This window comes from Aulonocara sp. 'chitande type north' Nkhata Bay, linkage group LG19, assembly GCF_057382095.1.
Source record: "Aulonocara sp. 'chitande type north' Nkhata Bay isolate Kocher_YH1m ecotype deep benthic linkage group LG19, A_spYH_male_GT1.1, whole genome shotgun sequence".
Lineage (NCBI taxonomy): Eukaryota > Metazoa > Chordata > Actinopteri > Cichliformes > Cichlidae > Aulonocara > Aulonocara sp. 'chitande type north' Nkhata Bay.
In genome coordinates, this window is record NC_141362.1 from 12,360,475 (window position 1) to 12,380,673 (window position 20,199).

At 42.6% G+C, this 20,199-nt stretch overlaps 1 protein-coding gene across 6 annotated transcripts in view; it reads right to left on the reverse strand.

The window, feature by feature from the left end:
* scaf8 (SR-related CTD-associated factor 8) overlaps positions 1 to 20,199 on the reverse strand; it is a 68,207-nt gene that overhangs the window by 43,153 nt on the left and 4,855 nt on the right. The window contains exons 3-21 of one of the 6 annotated variants that reach the window (XM_086275585.1): positions 7,581 to 7,625; positions 7,308 to 7,469; positions 6,920 to 7,076; positions 6,686 to 6,813; positions 6,408 to 6,584; positions 5,969 to 6,048; positions 5,754 to 5,865; positions 5,526 to 5,657; positions 5,257 to 5,366; positions 4,939 to 5,132; positions 4,723 to 4,823; positions 4,362 to 4,475; positions 4,045 to 4,201; positions 3,593 to 3,723; positions 3,249 to 3,411; positions 3,123 to 3,170; positions 2,786 to 3,007; positions 937 to 2,686; positions 182 to 299 (exon numbers count right to left, since the gene is read on the reverse strand). In XM_086275585.1, coding sequence (XP_086131711.1) covers positions 951 to 2,686; positions 2,786 to 3,007; positions 3,123 to 3,170; positions 3,249 to 3,411; positions 3,593 to 3,723; positions 4,045 to 4,201; positions 4,362 to 4,475; positions 4,723 to 4,823; positions 4,939 to 5,132; positions 5,257 to 5,366; positions 5,526 to 5,657; positions 5,754 to 5,865; positions 5,969 to 6,048; positions 6,408 to 6,584; positions 6,686 to 6,813; positions 6,920 to 7,076; positions 7,308 to 7,469; positions 7,581 to 7,625 — 3,969 coding nt within the window. In that variant the 3' untranslated portion in view covers positions 182 to 299; positions 937 to 950. Of the gene's footprint in view, positions 1 to 181; positions 2,687 to 2,785; positions 3,008 to 3,122; positions 3,171 to 3,248; positions 3,412 to 3,592; positions 3,724 to 4,044; positions 4,202 to 4,361; positions 4,476 to 4,722; positions 4,824 to 4,938; positions 5,133 to 5,256; positions 5,367 to 5,525; positions 5,658 to 5,753; positions 5,866 to 5,968; positions 6,049 to 6,407; positions 6,585 to 6,685; positions 6,814 to 6,919; positions 7,077 to 7,307; positions 7,470 to 7,580; positions 7,626 to 19,990; positions 20,085 to 20,199 lie in introns of those variants that run through there. The other 5 variants (XM_086275587.1, XM_086275588.1, XR_015126451.1 and 2 more) reach the window with 5 other exon arrangements.

Sequence of the window (20,199 nt, forward strand, 5' to 3'; positions counted from 1 at the left end):
AAGTCCCACGGTTGCATCCAACAAAGTGCTCTGTGGATGGATGGTATAGCAGCAACTTGAGTTACAAGAACATCAAATCGACCGAAGTGACAGCACACAGTGTGTGTGTGTGTGTGCGCGCACGAGTCTGTAAAGCATTTTCCACTGGTCCTGGGTCAGAAAACAGTCCTAAAGCAAGTGTTTTAAACAGACAAAGCATGTTTATTTCAAACTAAAACAATATGCAGCCGACATCAGAACATCCCTCTGCTCCTTTTTCTTTTTCTTCCCCCGGGCATGTAATGTTCTGTTTGTGTTCACTGGATAATTAGAAACAAATTACAGACATTTATTTTGGGGATACAACATTTTCATGTTTTCTATTTAAAATGCTCATTTTTTTTTCCAATTATAAGCAGCTGTTCTGGTTTTAATGTATGGAGGCCATTTGTTCTGCTCAGGAGAAAAAAAAAAGAAGAAGAAAAAAAAGCATTGCAAGACACCACAAAAGCATTCATTGAAAACTTTGCAGTAGCATTTTAAAAGAAGAGGAGACAGAAATTGGGCCAACAGCTGCCATTTTCAAGTATATCAATCCGTTGTCGAACAGCCAGGATTTCTTACTCTCTTCCATAGGAAGGTCAAAGCTAAATTTCCCCATATACAATTGAAACATTTTGGCAGGCAATTTGATAAAATTCACCAAGCTCATAATTAAAATGGGTGGTGTGGCATTACAACTTAAAAAAAAGGAAAAAAGGAAATAAAATACAAACAAAAGTCTCTAACCATAAATCAGCTAATGAGCCTTCTATTTAAGTACACTGGTTTCTGTGAGGATAAAATCATTTGTTATCAGACAGTGTGAGTCAGTATTCGTCATGTCCCGTGTGGTGGTGGTAGTTTGCTGACATGAGTACAGAGAAGAAGAGACAACTTTACAAAATGATCTTTTACCTACTGAGTGATGATTATGTCCCCTCAGTGTCTGTGACAGTGTCTACCACTGGCAGACTTGCAGCATCCTCCACGGGCTCACTCTGATCATTGTCCAGCTCAGGTCCACTGACCCCCGGCGGTTGGGGAGAGGAGGGTCTCTCTTGTGACTCCTCCTCATCCTTCTGTCCACTTTTCTGCTCCTCCGCAGAGTGAGTCGTATCTTCGGGGGGGCTGGCAGCTTGTGTGAAGGCCATGGATGAGTCCTGGGACGATGCCTCAGCAGGTGGTGAGGCATGGCTAGGGGTTTCACTGTCAGAAGAAGCAGTGGTCTGAGAGGCGGACTGGGCTATAGGCTGGGATGGTGAATCTGTGCGTGGAGAAGTCTCTGGTTGTGGCGACGACTCTGACTTTGGAGGCGCCTCAGTCAATGTGCTCTGACCTTCGCCGTCAGATGACGGGTCGTGCGAAAGCGTCGAGGGTGTCGGCTGTGCCTGGGGGGCCTCGGATGGAGTTGGGATTTCTGACTCAGGCTCGGGCACGGCTGCTTGGTTCTGTGATGGAGGAGGAGACCTGATCTGAAGTTGAGGCGCTGCCTGATTAAGACCCAGCAGAGGGAGCTTGCCCTGAGCTTGAGGCAAAAGCGGGGGCTGGAATCGTGGCTGAATCTGAGGGTTCAGTTTAAGCGGAGCAAGCACTTTGCCTTGGTTCAGTGTCAGGTTAGGATTGAGAGGTGGAGTTGGTAGAAGAGGTGTGGGCAGAGGGAGAAGGGGTGCTGAGCCTCCACGTTCGCGGTCTCTCTCTTTGTCGTGGTCTCGCTCGCGTTCATGTTCTCTGGTGCGGTCGCGGCCCCTGTCTCTCTCGCGCTCCCTCTCGCGGCTGCGGCGGTTACCATTCATCTCCCTCCTGAAGTCAAAATCTCTTTCATCTCTATCTCTTTGCCTGTCCCATGGGCGTCTTCTTTCATCTAGGTCTTGATGGAGCTCGCTCTCAAAAGGAGCTGCGGCATTACCACTACGGTTCCAAGCCTGTGGCCCCCCAACAGCTCCAGCATTTACAGAAACACCGGCTGCTGTCCCGGGACGGTTATCAAAGCGGCTGGGGAAGTTCTGCCCAGGTGTGGGACCAGCCTCCGGGAAGCCCTTTGGACCACCTGGGGCCTGGGGGCCTCCTCGCATGCCATCACGTTCATCAAAGTCCCCTCTGGCTTGGTTCCAGCGGTTATCGGGTGTAAACCCTGCAAGGGCCTGCAGACGGCCTACGAGGCTTGATCTGGCTGGCTGAGTACCTGGGGTCTGGAGCAAAGGTGGTCTCACGCCTGCTCCTGATCCTGCAAGGGGCTCCCTATGCTCTGGGGGAGGGGTCCGCAGCAGACCCGTGCTCTGCTTTTCCATCGGAGGAAAGCGGTAGTCCTGGTCTTTGCCCTCGTCAGCTCCAGAGGACGACTCATCTTCTGTTTTGGATACATTTTCACTGGTTATGTTGGGGGGCCGGTGGAAGGGGTCCAGTTGAGGGAAGGGAGCCCTGGGGCGGGATTGAGCTTGGATTGGACTGTCTAGGAGGCCAGGGGTTTGCTGGGCATGGGCCTGCTGCATGAGCAGCGGGAAGCGAGCAGCGGCTCCGGGTTGGAGCAGGTTGGGGCGCACATCCAAAGGCAGCAGGCCGGGCATCCTCTGCCCACTCAGTCCAGACTGATGCAGGGGGTGGGTGAGGGAAGCTGTAGGGTGCATGCCCAGCAGACCCATTCCACTGCGGACAGCATTCTGCATGCCTGGAGATGAACACAAGTGCAGACAGAATTGTTAAAAAAAGGAGACATAAAAATGAATACTAGAAATAAAACTATTCAAACACATTAACGATGTGTCACCTTGCAGCGTGAGCTCTGCAGTAGCATCCATGCCCTCTGCAGACTGTGTTTTCTCATTAGCGGCCTGCTGAGTTTGCACTCCCACTGGGTTGAACACGCCAGCTCCTGGGATAGCCGAGGGCATGAAGCTACCTGGGATGGTGCTTGTTGGAGGAATCATAGCACCGAATGGTGAATCCTTGACAGCATCTTGGCTGGAGCCCACTGAAGGCTGAACCAGAGCTACAGGTAAAAAAAACAAAACAAAAACATATTTAAACCTGACAGTCTAATAGGGAGCTCCACTTTCAAACTCACATCCATGTACTGGTCATAGGTGAAGCATATAGATACTCACAGGCAGATGCTGAGGCCATTCCTGCTGTCTGAGCAGCCTGCATGAAACCTGGACAAGAAAGAATCATTTGTGTAAGCTGGTCAATTTTTCTTGGCCTCATCTTTTTACAACACGTGCATCATTTACCTGGCGGAGGTTGTGAGGCATTGAAGCTTGCCCTTATGAAGGGTGGCGGCGGCCCATAACCTGGCGGAGGTATGCCCATGGTGACAGGGAAGGCAGGAGGCACCAAACCGACCGCACTGGGAACTGCCTGTGCAACCGGAAGCTGAATACGAGGGATATAAGACTGTGTAAACAAAACGCTGTTAAAAGAAAAATAGTGTAACCTCCCAAGTTTTATGATACACAAATCCCTTAACATATTTCAGCAACTCAAAGTTTCTTAATGGTTTACAACAGTGTAGCTAAACTAATCAGAATCAAATCATGGAGGTGTACTCCTTTTACAGTTTACAGGCAGACTGTACCTGCACTGGCATCATGGTAACCTGCTGGTTGAAGGTCTCGGTTTGGGTGTTAGATGCTGCTGTAGTCTCAGTGCTTACTGGCTGACTTGCAGCTTCCTTGGCTTGTTCAGTATTCTTGGCAGCTTCCCACTCTGCAGACACAGACCAAAAAAACAAAAAACAAAAAACAAATACTGTTCAATTATTTGTTTGGATTAAGGAGTTCAGTTCTTTCTTTCCAACTCAATCTTATTCCTCACCGAGTTTTCCAGTGGATAATAAATAAAGGGAATGGAGCAGAGAGTAAATTCACTTAGATGATGAAATGCCAAGATTTGTCTGCCTGGATAACTGTTTTGTTTTCATCATTTGTGCACAAACTCGCATGTTTGTCCTGCTTTTATTTCAACAAACACCGCCACAGAATTAACAGAGCCTGAGTCTGTGCCAAAGAAAGGCTCCTTTCCTCTTACCGTCATTGACAGTCTCCTGGTCGATGATTCCTCCTTCGGCAAAGCCATCCAGGTCATCCAGCTTTACCTTCTCCCAAGGTATGTACGTGACACCCAGGTCCACATCCCAAAACTGCTTGTACTCCTGCTTTACACCTTTGTTCAGAGCCCACGCAATCTGGATCAAAGACGCACAAAAGGTCAAGATAACAGATTATTATTATTGTTTTTTAATAGTAGCTTCCTGTAATATACAACCATGTGCACCTAAATCTAAAGCTTCACCGTGTAGAACGAACAAAGAACACAATGGAATAAACTGTATAGGTAATGTGGACCTTGATGATTTTGGAGCCAATCTTAAACGTGCCGGTGCTGAGCTTCTGACGGGCACGGTATGCATCCTGCCTGTGGACCATACAGATGTAGGCACAACCTCTGGGAGGGATCATCTGCAGAGAGACACGAGGACAGGGGAGGTTAAAGAGAGCAAAAGAGTGTAGCGGAGAATACTGGCAGATTTGTGTGTCTGGTGAAAGAAGGATAGTAACACAGGCATTTAAAAAACACACAGGACAGATCATTAGGAACAGCTACAGTAATGACAGGCTGGGGCACCGTCATTACGTTTCTTGTTAAGAGATCAAAACTACACACTGCAAGAAAATTAGAGGGTAAAGGAGGGAGAGGTCTGCTTACATTGATGGACTCAATCTGGCCAAACTCTTCAAACAGATTGGTGAGGTCTTGCTGAGTGGCCTTTTTATCCACCTGGCCCACCCACAGAGTTGTGCTGCACACTAGGTAACGAGATGGGGAAAAAATAATGGGACTTTTACTCATCAGGGGAAAAAAAAGGTTTGCAGGTGGTAAACTTAAAATATTTAACAGAACAGAACAATGACTTCCTCTTACCACTGAGAGTCTTGGACCGTATGGGAGGAAGTCCTTTCTTTTGCCGCTCCTTCTCTCGTTCTCGGGCGCGTCTCTCACTAGAATAAGACCGCGAGGACTTCCTCTTGCGATCTCTAGAGCGTGACCGCGACCGTTTTCGATGCTTCCGTTTCCGTGAGCCGGAGCGCGACCTAGACCGTCTCCTCTTTGGAGACCTGGGGAGAAACAATGCCAAACCTTTTGGGAATTCTCTCCATACTGACTTTTTGTCATGCTAATATTAAACCCTGAGCATGTTCCTTTTAAACATCAAACCCATGTATCAAAAGTCAAACCAACCTGGAGCGTGACCTTGACCTTGTTCTAGACCGTGTGTTCAAGGTCTTCTTCTCTTCAGCCTCAAAGATTTCCTCTTCCATCCCATCCGGGCCTTCATCTAGATCCATGTCCTAGAAAACCCATGGGTAATTTCAGGTAAAGCCCATCTCTAGAGCTAACTAATCATTTAATGCAGTCCTGCTTTTAGACATGCATTTCTTTCCAAATATTAAGTGCATACACCAACCTCTAAGTTAGTGTAAAGTTGCAGTAATGGCCCACGGGCATACCTGCTGCTGGTTGTCTATGGAGTCGTCGATCTTATTCTCTGGCTCTGGAAGCTGAGGCTGGCTGCTGCTCTGAGCATTCGAAACTGAGTTCTCTTGCCCAAAGATCGAGTCCTGCCCTTCTATGTTCATTGCCTGCAAAAAAATGCAGAATGCAAGTTGTAGCAAATCATAAATCCAGAACAAACATAATGTTGAACAAGAAGGCCGCTCTGTGTGTGTGTGCTCTACCTTCTGCTGATGCTCCAGCAGCTGCTTCTGAAACTGCTCCAGGTTTTGCTGTTGAAGTTGCTCAGCCAACTGATGGAAGAGGGAGCTGTTAATGGGCTCCGACACCATGGGCCTGGAAGCAGTCAGCAGCGTGATTAGACACAAACTCTCAGGTGGAAGCAGCAGAATCACTATTAATGAAGGACTAAAACAAACGTCAAACACACTGAACTCACAGTTGAGATGTTGAGCTGTCCTTTTTAGATTCTTCATTACGCTCTGAATCGTTCCCAAAGTCAAAAGGACCCAAAAGTTTCTGCAACAGAAACAAAATGTGAGTAGAAGTAAAGAGAATTCAAATGAAGCAAGGATGCATGCCTTCAACAACATCCATGCACACAAGACCTTTGACTGTTTACATACAAAATTCCACTAACTTTGTGTTTTAACTCTTTTATAGATTTCTGTTTCATTTCTTTCTCGCTGGCCAATGAATTCTTACAAAAAGAAAAGTGTTTTTTGTTTCAATGAATGCAAATGTTTTTGCAAATACAAAACTCCAATAAAACCGAGATGTGCATATATACATGGACCCAACTCAAAAACATAACGCCTCCAGCTCTGGCTGCCACAGAAGCATAAAAATAAACTCACAGCTGCTGACTGCAGCATTACCTTATTAAAAGAGGAGACCCTCTGCTCCAGGGGGTTGAGGCTGTTGGCAGTAGCTGCCGCAGTGAGCTGAGCTGTCAGAGCTTGCAACTGCACCACTAGGCCAGCATCCAAGGCCTGCAGCAGGGACGGTTGGGGCTTCTGCTGCTGCATCTGCAGACTCTGCACCAGCTGCTGGAGCTGTAACAGGCGACAACAAAGTAAGTTAAACACCTTCTTACTCCGACAGCTACACATGCTGCTCTGATGTAAACACTTTTTGGGAGGATGTGTTCACTTACCTGTTGTCCCTGGGGACTCTGCAAGATCTGGGCCACAGCAGCCACAGTGTCGGTGTTGGTAATCTGCGAAGCCCAGTCAGGCAGACCCTGCACTATGTTGGCTGGAGTGGCCGGTGTAGCCGGGGTCCCTGGATACACAGAGAGAATCACAAGGTTGCCGTGTTCAGATATGTTAAACACCACAGTAGCAGTGATTAGAAGAGCAAATCTGAACTTTAATGTGCTTCTACTGACCGGGTGTAGTGTTGTTGACCGGGGCAGCACTGCTGGGCATGACGGGTGTGACACTGGGAGGAGGAATCCCCGCTGCCATATCCAACAGAGGCTGAATGATGTCACTCTTGAAAACCGCATTCTTTTGCCACAGATTCAGGACTCTCACAATCTTACTCTGGAATTTGGATGACACAAAAACAATAAGACAAATTATTTACTCAAAAACCTTCTCTCAGACACATGATCTTTAAATATTTTTGTGACCGATCACACACGAGACATTCATACTCATTCACAAAACAGATCGCACTCATTCGAATGCCCTGTATGTCACAATAATGTCCTGGGAAACCGAGAAATGAGAAGCCACAGAGAGGAACAGAAAACCTATTAAAAATGGTCTAACCTTATCATCTGAAGGGCAGCGATAGAGGTGCTGGAACGTCGAGATGATATTCTTGCTGAAGCGCGGGGCAAATACGTCCTTCTCTGTGCCAAACTGGTGTCGGGACTGTCTGACGATCGAGTCGATGACATACAGCCCTGGGACTTTGTATTCTGGCTTGCACTGTCGAAGAAAGACAGCTGGTGTTGAGATATATGAACAGCAGAGCAACATACGAATATCTCTGCACCTGCCTGGATGTGGCTCATGGTTCTAATTAAAGCATTAACTCACCTTCTGTATGAACTTCTCTACACTCTGGACAACATGCTTGTAGAACTGAAAGTAAAGCAAAGAGAAAAAAATATTTTGAGTGACTTGAGCAACAACATCGCAGAGCACAGTAACAAAAGGGGAACAGCACTGAGGGTTAAAAAAAACATAAAAGAGACTGGATGGAGGCTCTTAAGTAAATCGTCTTATTTCCCCGTTCCTCAGATTTACAAATTAATGACATGCACAAAAAAGAAAATAAATAAATAATTGCTTTTTTAAAGCTTAGTTCTGTTAAAGGAGGATACAACAGACATGACAGATGGAGACAGCATCATCCCTTTCTTGTGGATTTAAACAAGAATTCAAAAACTAAAAGGGCCAAATAATTAAAAAAAACAATTATTTTACTATCTGCAACAGTGTGGCTGTTATTATTCATGTCTGTGAACAAACATCGCAATTACTGCACGATATAAAGTCATGAAATTTAACAGCTTTGCAGACAAGATCAAAATTACGGCTGAGGGCGGGAGTGAGCAAACTCATGAATACAGATTAAACACTGTAATGATCACACCAGCCTGCAGGACACTCTGGAGTTAGACAACTAGTAGCACTACTAGTATAGATATTCTTCTATAATTAAAATACAGGCAAAGTGACAAATTAAACCCTAAAGACTAAAAGAGCAGAGTAACAACAAATGTAGATGCTTTCACACAGTCCACCGTATGGAACAATTAGGCACTAACACACTGAGCAGGAAGACTGATTTTTTTTGTCACGCTGGAAAGACAAACATCTCAGTGATTTCAGAGGTTCATCTTCTTCCAGCACAGACATAAACCATAAACAGCTCCACGTTCTATGACCTTGATGACTGTGCATTAGTGTGATATGCAAGAAAAAGCAGAAGAGCAACATTTCCTCAGGGGAGAGTGTCAGTGCAGGGCAAAATAAGACCGCGTCAGCAAAAACACTCCAACACCCACACAGAGGAATATCGCTCATGTTTCCCACAGGTTTGAATTCTATTTCTGGCGGTGCCGGTGTTGGGGCAGGCACACACTGGTAGGGAAACGCAGGATGGGAAGAGCCGGTTGTAGCGGGTTGAAAACAGCCAAACCTTTCAAATAAGACTCAGGGGGCTATCCACTAGCAATCGATCTCTGCTGCTGTTGTCTTCGTCTCCAATACGTGAAAAAAAATAAAAACACTTCACTGCCCAAGCAGATCCTGTGTGCGAAACAGATTTATAGCAGAGCTATATATAGACTGTCTAGACAGGTGTGTTAAAGTTTAAGTGTAGCTATAAATTTATACAAATGTGTTCTTAGTGAGTCCCCTCCTCATCCTACGTTGGAACATTTAGATCCTGAGTTGAAGGGTCTCTTCTTAGATGACGATGGATCAACATAGGGCTGGGCGATATATCGAGTTTTTTTAAAAATATCGATATATTTTCATACGAGATATAAGATGTGACAATATCGTTTATATCGATATAGTCTATGTTACGTTATAATTATACTTGTGGAGCCGCAGGTTTGCCTCTCTTTCGTCCACTTCCGTCTCTACGCAACGTTACTCTGCCTCGCCTCTCCTTCACTGAACACAACTCCCCCTCCCCCATAGCTTCACCTGCAGGCAATGACAAGATGAAAGCGGAAAATCTCCGTTAGCGAGTTACCGTGCGTGGGGCTGGACGGTGTCAACGTGTTAGCGAGCTAACCGCGCTAACGAGCTAACCGCGCTAACGACATGCAGCCAGGAGGGGCTGCACGGCCTAAAATCCTTTCATTTTCTCAAAAATCGACAGTGCGCCTTATGTATGAATTCTGGTTGTGCTTACTGACCGCGAACCGATTTTATGTGGTACACAGCTCTCGGCAATCTGTCAAAAAATGTTTTAATATGACTTTGCTAAGCTACGGAGCTGCACCACTTGATGGATTGTCGGAGGATTACAGCTACCGAGGAGGAGCCTCGCGGAGTGATACGTACTGTGTGTGTATAAGGACCACAAACGGCACGTGTTCAGAGACGTGGTGCAGCTGTGAAATCTGTCTCTTTGTTATTATGCTCAGCGTCTATTAGTTTACATTTTGACTGCACAATTGTGAGCTTTTTGTTATGCACAAAAACAACATTGTTTTCGTTTATTTATGGACCATGATTATTTAATAAATGCTGATAATTTATTTTTGAGTAATTTCTTCATGTACATCTACGCTGTATGTAAATAAAAGTGCCCGTGTGACATCTGGGACACAGTGTGACTAAGAACTCTCTTTTTGTTCTTAACTTATGGCTTTAAAAAAAAAATCGAGATATATATCTTATATCGCCATCCAGCTAAAAAATATCGAGATATGAATTTTGGGTCATATCGCCCAGCCCTAGATCAACATGAACTGAAGAATGACATCCTACTTTGGAAAATGTGTGTCAAGATACACTGAAGAGCTTCTGATGGCTTAGTGAGATTTTTCTTTGGATTTATCTCCCATCTTTATTTTAACACTTTACTAGTTTACACTGCCACCCATGGATGGCAGAGTGGATTATCTATGCTAGACTTCAAAAGTCCCACATACATTTCTGTAAATTAACATAAATCAAGAGCTAGAAGTAACTTAGATTACTTAAACTAATCCAAACACCAGAATGTCAAATACTTGTACTACTCTGAAACTGAAAGGTTCTTCCTTATTTACAACTTACACCACTTAGCAACTCTTAGATATTTTGGCCTGCACAGCTGACATCTATAAAGATGTGCCAGTGTCTGTTATATATGCAGGCCAGAGTGGGGTTTTTACTCCACATAAACAAATATTTGCCAAACAAAAAAGATTTCTGGGTTTACTAAAAAAAGTAACAATTTTTTAAAGTGCTATTTAGTTTAGCCAAATACAAAATTCAGGTCAGAAATATCAGCAAAATCCAGAGTTTTCTGTTAAATAAGGTAAAGCACACTGCTTGAATTAAATGTATGCAGACCAGTCCTGCAGGTATACAGCACAGGTATAACAACAAGAACAGCAACAGTCCTGACTTGTATGGCCAGTACTGCTTTTGTATGACATGTCCCAGGTTTGTGCCCCTGTGAACCAAACTGTTTAAAATCCATTGTTTATGTACTTGCATTCAATTCCCCAAAAACTCAGACCAAAAGAGCAACAACTCAAGCTACAGGACCTTACCTGAGTAAGCAGTAAAGCACCCTGGTAACTAGTCAGGATGAGGACAAGCCTGTCCTGGCTTCAGTAAAAGGATTCAGATCATGTTTTTTAAAAGACAGTTTGCCAGTCTTGTTTGTAGTCTAAATACAGGCCAACAGTTTTGGTCTGTTGATGGGATGTCTTCCTGCGTTACCAGCACTAAATTCTTTGCCTCCCCGCAAATTAACCTGGACATTGTGAGGGTTAGGCCCCTTTTCCCTGGAGTACCTACTCAGATTAACTCGCCACGACTCGACTTGGATCGACTGCTTTTCCATTACAATAGAGTACAGCTTAAATGTGAATGGTCATCGTCATAGCAACGCTGCTGAGCGTCCTGTGACGCATTTAGTATGCGATACGAACGCTACAGCAAAGGTGGACGTCGATCACTGCTCGGTCTGTGGCTTTTCGTCAGACTCGGGGACCACAGCGTTGTTTCAAAAATGGCGGTTTTGATTTTCGGAAACGAGAGACTCATGACTCATCAAGTGACACCACTGACCAGCCAATCGGTGGCATGCAATCTGATGACGTCACATTTTAGTATCGGATCACTTGGTAGATCGGCCGAGCAGTACTATTTTAGTACCTGGTACTATGACCTAATGGAAAACCCCAAAAACTGTGGCGAGTTAAGCAGAGTAGGTACTAATGGAAAAGGTGATTTCATCTCACAGAGGAAAAAACCTTATGGCATGCACAGAAAAACTATTTCATAAATAAATCAGAAATGTCAGAAATAGGCTTAATATTGAGAGAAGAGAGATGGGTATTACAGTGTTAGGTTTAGTTTGTTTAAATCATTATGATTAAATCATTGTACTTGCTTTCATGGACATTTTTTGGCTGAGCACTTTACACTTGAAAGTAACAGCCTCACAGGCTTTTCTCATTTAAACAGGCAGCATTTCAGCGCTTTGACAGTAAAAATATTTGCCAGTTAGGCACCTTCAAATGTACTTTTGAAACTCTGTGCAGCACTAAAAGTGACTTAGTTTCATACAGAACTTTTTGGTAGACATTACTTTTGTGCACCCATTTGCAGCAAAATCTCTTCATATCACTGACATCTAGTTTAACTAGACAGCTGCTAATGCTAATATTGTACTCATGAAAGTGCATTGACGAAGATTAAACTTGAAGATTTTTTTTTAAGCTTTCTTGTGAGGTTTAGATACACAAGTGCCATGTTAAAATACAAAATCCCATCAGGAAGATCTTTGCTGGGGCTCAAAGATTTATTACTGACTAGGGCTGCACGATCAATCGTTAGAAAATCGCGATCTCGATTCATACTTATGTGAGATCTCATTTCCAAATGACAACAATTAAAAAAAAAAAAAAAAAAAGACGACGATGATTGTACCGCATTTTGATTTTGATCCGGGACGTACTCTGCATGAAAACAAGCGCTCACTCTTCCTGCTCAACAAATGACAAGGGCGGAGCCTTATACCACGTGATACAGAAGCTGTGCCGTGTGATGCTAAAATTAGCAGGGAAAAAACAACGGAGAGCACGTCAGGGATGACGAGAAAGTGACAGGAGAAAATCCGTCCCGGTCAACCACCCAAACATCAATAACGGGAACCTTATACAGCGCTTCCCTATACCCGTCGAACTCCCGCAGGCACAAAGAAATTACGGAGGCTATCACTTATCACCTGACCAAAGATATGGCTCCCATCAACACGGTGCAAAACGAGGGATTTAGGAAAATGATCAACACCCTAGACAAACGCTACGCAGTGCCGTCCCGCAACTATTTTTCTATTGTTGCACTACCTGCTCTATACACGCAGCGTCGAGCAACGGTGGAGACAGAATTTCAAGCAGTACAACAACAAAGCGTGAGACATTTGTTGTTTTTATGTTCAGTCTCAACTGTTACGAAGTTGATGTGCAGTTAATAAGTGCAATAAATATTTATACTGGAAAAGTAAATCGTGAGAGAATCGTGATCTCAATTCTAAGCCAAAAAAATCGTGATTCTCATTTTATGCAAAATCGTGCAGCCCTATTACTGACTCAGTCTTTTGTATATTTGTACAAGTGCACAACAGCAATGCAGTTGTGGTTAAGCAAATGAAAGGGAGCCCTTCACCACAAGTATTTACACAGCCTGCTAAGAAAAGTCAGAATTTCTAGTTGATGATGCAATTCTGCAAACAGCCAGCAGATGGAGTCAAAGTACAACAGAGGAGCTGGTCTGATGATGTTTCTTTATCACAGAGAGGACTGTGGAGGAGTGATTCCAATTACATAAGTTCAGCTGCAGTCAAAGTTAAACTTATCTAAGGTAACATATCATGTAGAGCTTTTTCTAAAACTGCCAGCATTTTTTTTAAAAGTCATTAGATATGATACAAGTGAAGCTAAACAAGTAAAGCTGGTGGTAGTTTTGAAATTTTGCCAACACATGAAGCTGCAAACTACAATATATACACATTATACATATGCAAGGGAAAGTGAAGCTGAAATAAGTCCACTAGAAATTTTCAAGACAAGAAATTTACAGCAGAAACTGTAAAGTATGAAGACTTAACATGGTGTGACTGTGAGAACTGCAGTATGCCATTTACAGACTCAAGCTTGCAGACAAACTTTAGTAACTTTATTCATTTACTTTAAAAAGCAATCGTCAGACTATTAAATAATTAAAGTAACTGCACCCTGGAAACAAAGCATGTCACCTTTGTTGTTTATCTTAGATTAATAAATGTGCACACTGAGCGACAACTTACGGCAAGTACACGTAAAACTACGAGTACTGTAACTCAACTACTATTGCCATTGTAACACTGGGCACACAGCTTTCTGGGGATAACAGAGGGCTTCAAGCCCTGTTTGAAATGATGCCACTGTTAGATCAGCCCTGCAGAAAGACCAACTATTTCCTCCTTCAGAGTTCTGTCTCTTGCGATTATCTACTACAAGAATTAAAACCTGAATACATAAATACATAAAATAAGCTCCTCCAATGATCCAGCAACCTGCTAGCGATGGTTCTTCCCTGTGATCACTAGGATCATAAGCTGAGATGCTGTGTTCAGCTCTGTCTGTCAGGAATTGTTGGCTCTTGAGTGGACCATTTAAACTGTTTAGAGGTGACTTGTTTTGTGATGTGACGCCGTAGGGAGACTGAATGGAAAATTACACATAACGAACTGAAACAACACTGAATACTGGCACCAGGACACATAAACAGTCCTTTAAAAGATTCCATTAGAAAGGAAAACGGCTTGGTGAATAAATTAACTGGGTGTTTCATCTTCACTCCATTCGTCTGCTGACGATGTATTTATATATTTTTTTTACTTTTGTATTCTCCCTGTGCTTTCCTTTAAGGTCTCTTCCTTGTACAGTAAAGGCAGACACTTCCTCTACGTGACCCTTAAACTGTGATTTAGCTTTAACAACAAAAGCAGCAGCAACTTAACTAATGAGTCAAGTTGGGTCTGGGTATGAAAAGCAAAGACAACTGTCGTGAACATTTAGCAGACAGTCTTCTTCACAGAGATTCTCCACCCTTTCCAGAAACCCTACTGAGCACATACTTTCACACCAAAGAATTAAAAAAACAAAAAAAACCACATGCTCATACATCACCTGCTGCAGTGTGGACCAGTCTCCAGGCAACTGATCACACACTGCACAGGCTGTGTGTGAAAGATATGCACAACACTACCTGCAACTGTTACCGAACTGCACTCATCCTTGTACTTCTAGACAGAAGACATGAGCAGCACAGTAGCATCACTGTGATTATGGTGGTTTGTGTCCCTCTATAGACATTTAGAAAGCACTGAGTAAGTAAAACACACGTGCATGTTTCTGATGAACAGATTATGAATTTAGGCAAGTATGCAAACACTGTAGATAATTATGTACTACTGTCATAATACTGTGACCCCCCCACACGCACATTTTGAAAATGCTCGATGGAATAGACAGAAACTGAAAGGAGCAAATTACAGACCATCGTGCGATCAGACTACACCCATCTTCACAAGTATTACAGCAACTACTTTAAAAGCTTTTCTTCGACAGCACATGATGATGTGAGAGTGAGAAGGACTGAGACAAAAGCCAGAGGGTTAACGTCCCACTGTGCAGCTCATCCCTGCCATTCATGTTCAACCTTATCCACATATCACATAATCTAGTCTACCACTATCCATAATCAGTGGACATAAGTGGATAGATACGTTAAAGCCTGCCTCGTTCTTTCTTCACTTTTTTAAACCTCTAGTTCTACCTGAGCCGTTTTATGTTTGTAAAGCTTGATAAATAATTGTGAAGCACTTTGTAACTCTGCTATAACAAAGGTTTTATCATTTATTAGTAACTTTGGTAACCTGCGGATGTCATGATGATGACGAAGAGTGTAAATGATTAGGTTATATTTAATCTGGCAAATTTCTTCATGAGACAAAGTGATAAGGTGGTGCGACAGAGGGATCATTTAAGCAAAGCTGCAATCTTCACCACTTTTAACAGAGATGCCGTTCTTCACTCGAGGCACCAAACAAGCATCGGCCACATGCTAGCACGCGTGTGGCATTTCACTGCAGATATAGAAACCAGGACATGATCAATTCATACTTCCTGAATGAAACGTCTCTCTCAAACCGACGGCTCAGCAGAGAGCTTTGTGATTTTCTATGTCAGTCAGGATCATTTAGGCTGAGCTCAAACGTTTCACAGCACTGAAATGTAGCAGCGGAAAAAAAACAAACTGAATTAGTTTATTTTGTTAATGTGTAATTACATTACACCAGCAGCCACTACATGCAGTCCTCACAGAAACACCACCTTAACTTCTGCAGACTTTTCTGCCACTGCAGGGTCTCAAATATTGCAAAGTGCAAAGTGTCGCACTTTTCAGCAAGATTTAAAACATAATGCATTTAACATGGAATGTGATGAATGCTTTCATGTAGCTCTTAAAATAAACACTAAATCTTTGCTTGGCCAATTTTTTGCTTCATTCGTGTAACATGTGTTCAGATTTAAAGGGTTTCTGTCAGACTACTTAACCAGCCTAATTATTTTCTCTCAACCTGCAAATACTTCCAACATATAAAGAGTAACTTCATCTCTTTGTATTTAGCAGTCGGACTCAAACAGACTTTAAGTAAATAAACAAGATAAAACCCATTTAAAAATAAGTTACATATCCAGCAGTATTTTCTAACTGGACTCTGGACTTTTCAGATTAATATCTTTAAATTTCCACACTAACCTGAGATGATACGTAAGGGACATTAGAATCCACTGTTACAAAGGACCATCGTGCCACATTTATAAGTATAAGGTAAGGAAATTTCCTCTGCTCCTTTACTGTCTAACAGAATTGTTTTTAAAAGCCATAACTGATCCTAGATCAGTGGATCTATTACACATTTAGTCAATGAGGCTCTCTGCTGTGTAGAAAACATCTGTTTCGAGCCTATTAGGCGACACAAATCCCTTTGAGGTTTGTGTCAGTGAGGGCATCCGGTGTAAAAGTCTGCCAAATCAGACGTGCACAACTACCTGCTGTGGTGGCCCCTGAATAAGGGAAGAGCTTCTATAACTGGTCCTCTATTAGCTCTCATAAAAGTAACCATGCTGGGTACAGCTCACTGAGCTATGCAGCTTAAGGGTCTGAATCTGCCCCTGTTTGTTTACTGTGTCTCTCCCCCAGCCTTCCTGTCCACTCTCAAACTGTCCTGGCATTATACAAATATTCTAAGAATAATAAATATTCTAAGAAAGTATCCGAGTCCCTGTGTGTGACTCTAGCAGCTAATGGCGTCAGCTTCATGAAGTAGATGTTAAATTTCTCGTTTGATATTGCAGCAAATGCAAAAAACATAAACGAAGCAGCACGTTTAAGTTTAAAACATCCATTAAAAAAGGAGAAAATAAAAACGGCATCGAAACAGTTGCCAATAATTCCTAATAAAAGTTTTCAATACAAATTCACGTTTAATAATTAATCTTACAGCTTTCATAGCTACGTACATCTGAAGTATCCTGTAGAGTAAATCTGTTACACACCGAATGTGATGTGAAAAAACAACAACACGAAATTCAGAAATTTCCAGATCCAAACTTGTCGTGTAACATATATACACACCGAACCGGTCGGATTTTTGCTAAAATTGGTTAAAAAAATAAACAAACAAATAAATAAAGGAGTAGACATGAAGCGATCATAAGCTGGTCTTGATGTTTCCAAAAAGAAAAGGAGGAAACAGATTCTGTCTGCATCCAGTTCTCAGGAGCAGCAGCAGCATTTTAAATCAGGGGCCTCGAGGGCCAGTGTGCTGCAGGTTTTAGATGTGTCCTTGATCCAACACAGCTGGTTTAAATGGCTAAACTACCTCCTCAACATGTCTTGAAGTTCTCCAGAGGTCTGGTAATGAACTAATTGTTTGAGTTGGGACCTTATCTGAAAATGGAGAGGAATCATTTAAGAGAGAGCCGACTGACCTGGAGCAGCATCTAACCGTGCGCCTGAGGTTAAATAGGACTATTTTACCATTTCCATCTCATTGTGTATTCAGTAACAGTGCGCGATTTGAGTTACGAGCACACCTGTTGCGAAATGCAGTGATCCAATTGGTCAGATCTCAGGGCTCGCAAAATCGCTAGCCCGATGTCCCACAACTAGCGATATCTCCGGTCGGGCGACCAAAATCTATCTCAGCCCCGCCCGTCGGGTTATAGCCCGATGGGCGTTTTGGATCTGAAAAATCTAAAAGATGAAGCCCGATTCAAAAATAAATGCAGCAAATTCCTCCAGTGAAATTACAAGGCTGGAAGTCAGTGGCGGTAAAATGACTTAAGATCGGGTCATTTTAGGTCAGTCTAAAAATATTTTAAACTCACAAAATATTTGCATGGATTTTATCGGTTGTATCCTGTAATAACTAATCACCTACCCTGTGTGTTGTTTCCTCAGACTGCAGAGAGGTTCCTAATTATTCCTGATCATTCATTACCTGACACACACTGTTATAGCTGCTGTCAGGTTAGGTTACTTTTAATATTTAATGTCTTTTTGGTTCAAATAATGGTAGTTTGGTGACAACTGTAATTTTTGCACCAACTTATAGTTTAAGCCAGTGCTAAAGGTTGCTGTTACAGTTCTCGTATTGCTACCTTTTAGTACAAACTGAACTGTGAATGAGAAAAATATAGTTTGTTGCAAAAGAAACCACTTGCCTGTGGGCCACACAGACGCTTGGAATTAAAATAATCCACTGAGACCAATTCATTTCACAATAATCTTCACAGGTAATTTTAGGTCTTAACGGATTCTGTGCAGACGGGGATCAGTATCACTTATTGCATGGTTTAAAGGGGAATGTTTCAGAGATTTTTTGTGTTGAAAGCTGTCCTTTTCCTGGAAGTACAGGCAGACTGATACACACAAACAACACAAAGAAAAGAGCGAGACATCTACAGCTGCTGGTGGGCAATGCCAAGTGGGTCAACACGGGTAAAATATAGGCAACCTACAAGCGTACCCAGACTGTGTAAGTGGAACCCGGCTGGTTCAAAACCATGTATTTCTCTCCTACTTGTTGCTAGTCACAGACGAAATGAAGAATGTGGCAAAAACGCAGCATTCGCTGGTTTGTAGCAAGTCGCCGGTAGCTGTGCACCTTACAGGCGTTAACGGTTTTACATTAATGCCACGCTTTCATCAATTTTTAAATAACTTGGCTGTGAAAATAATTGTCTGAACATGTGTGAGTCTGTCAGGCTGCTTCAAGAGAACATTTTAGAGCGCAGCTGATGATCATGAGTTAAGGTAACTTTTCCTTTTTTAAAGTGCAAGACTGTCTCTTCTTATCCAAACTCAAGATACGCTGAAAGACAAACTAAAATCCTGTCTTTAATCATTCATCCAATTTCAGTATATGGAGAATAGTAACAATCCAGTAAGGTTAAGTGCTCTTCAGATGCAACCTTACTCTGAGGCTGTACTGCCCATTAAACCAAATTAAAGATTCGCTGCTGTGTCCACAGGAACAGTTTTCTGTGCTGGAAGTTTCGATTTTACAGTGAAGTCCTTTGTACAAAAACACTTGAAGTGCACTGGGTTGGAAGATGCTAAGTTTCTGTAGCACTGCTGTTCATTCCTCTTACAGATATCTACACTAAATAATAGCAGAGAGTAATCTAACTCTGGCAGTGACTAAAAAGACCATTTCTAATCTGGCTATGAATGAAAATTACTTTTAGAATCTTCATTCATTTTGAATGGCAGCATAAAAACTGCTGCCTGTGGACATCAGTCTCTTAGAAATTTGTGCTGAATGGGTAACATGATAACAAAGCATCTGACATTACATCTCAGATGCTTTGTTGCACCATCCCGGCTGGTCACATATGCATCGTTTTCCATTTATTATTTTTGTTTATCACGTATGTTGGCTGTTTTGAAATGATCAGCAACGTTACAGAGAAACTTCTAAAATCATGTGCCGTCCTATCCTACGGATCAGCTCCAGCACTGAAGCGCCATCATCAATCTAGTTTAAGCTCTCTAAGCTCTCCTCCATCTGAGCACGACTCAACAAGAAGCAACAGCCCCAACCTTTCATTCAAATCACCATCTGAAATATGTAGATTCAACTGGATTTCTCAGTTATTGATGAAAAAGGCAAACTTCCTGCGTGTACAAAAGACATCAATTACGACTGCTTTGCCAAAGCATGGATTTACAATTTTTAAACTGTGAACCAGACAAACCTCAAGCTTCAATGAAATAAATCTAAGATTCTAATAAAAACTTAGTCTTGACATGCAAATCTGAGTATTGCTGGAGATAAAAGCACTAAACGTGTATATTTAATGTTAAAGGACTCATGCAGTTAACTGTATACTCAACATTTAATAAGTCACTGATGGCATCTTAAACCCAAAGCTAACACATTTCCGCTCCAGCTCCATCCAACATGAAGCAACACAGAAGACTGACTTTAATTAACTGCACCAAACACAAATATCTTCAAATAACTCATGAAGAAAATCAACAAGACTGCAACTTCAATTTGAAAAACAAGAGTTCAAAGCCAACATCGACCAACGCAAGACAACCAGAACAGCAAAAGCTGTGCATCTCTGGGTGTGTGGGAACAAATTCAGTTCAATTATTTTAGTCTTCTTCCATCTTCCTTGTGAAACAACCCATACTCCTACCTAAGCTGGTTAGGGATTCTCTTATCTCTTTGTAACTCTCTCCACCCCATCCTCCTGCTTCACTTTCAGTGCTTTGGGGGAGCTGGGAGAGCTGCTGAGGGAAGGGGAAACGGGTGTTATTCACAGGTAACACAAGGCATAGAAACACCACAAGAAGAGCAGTTCCTTTAGAGTGCAAACAGGACAAAGAAATATATCATGAGAGGACT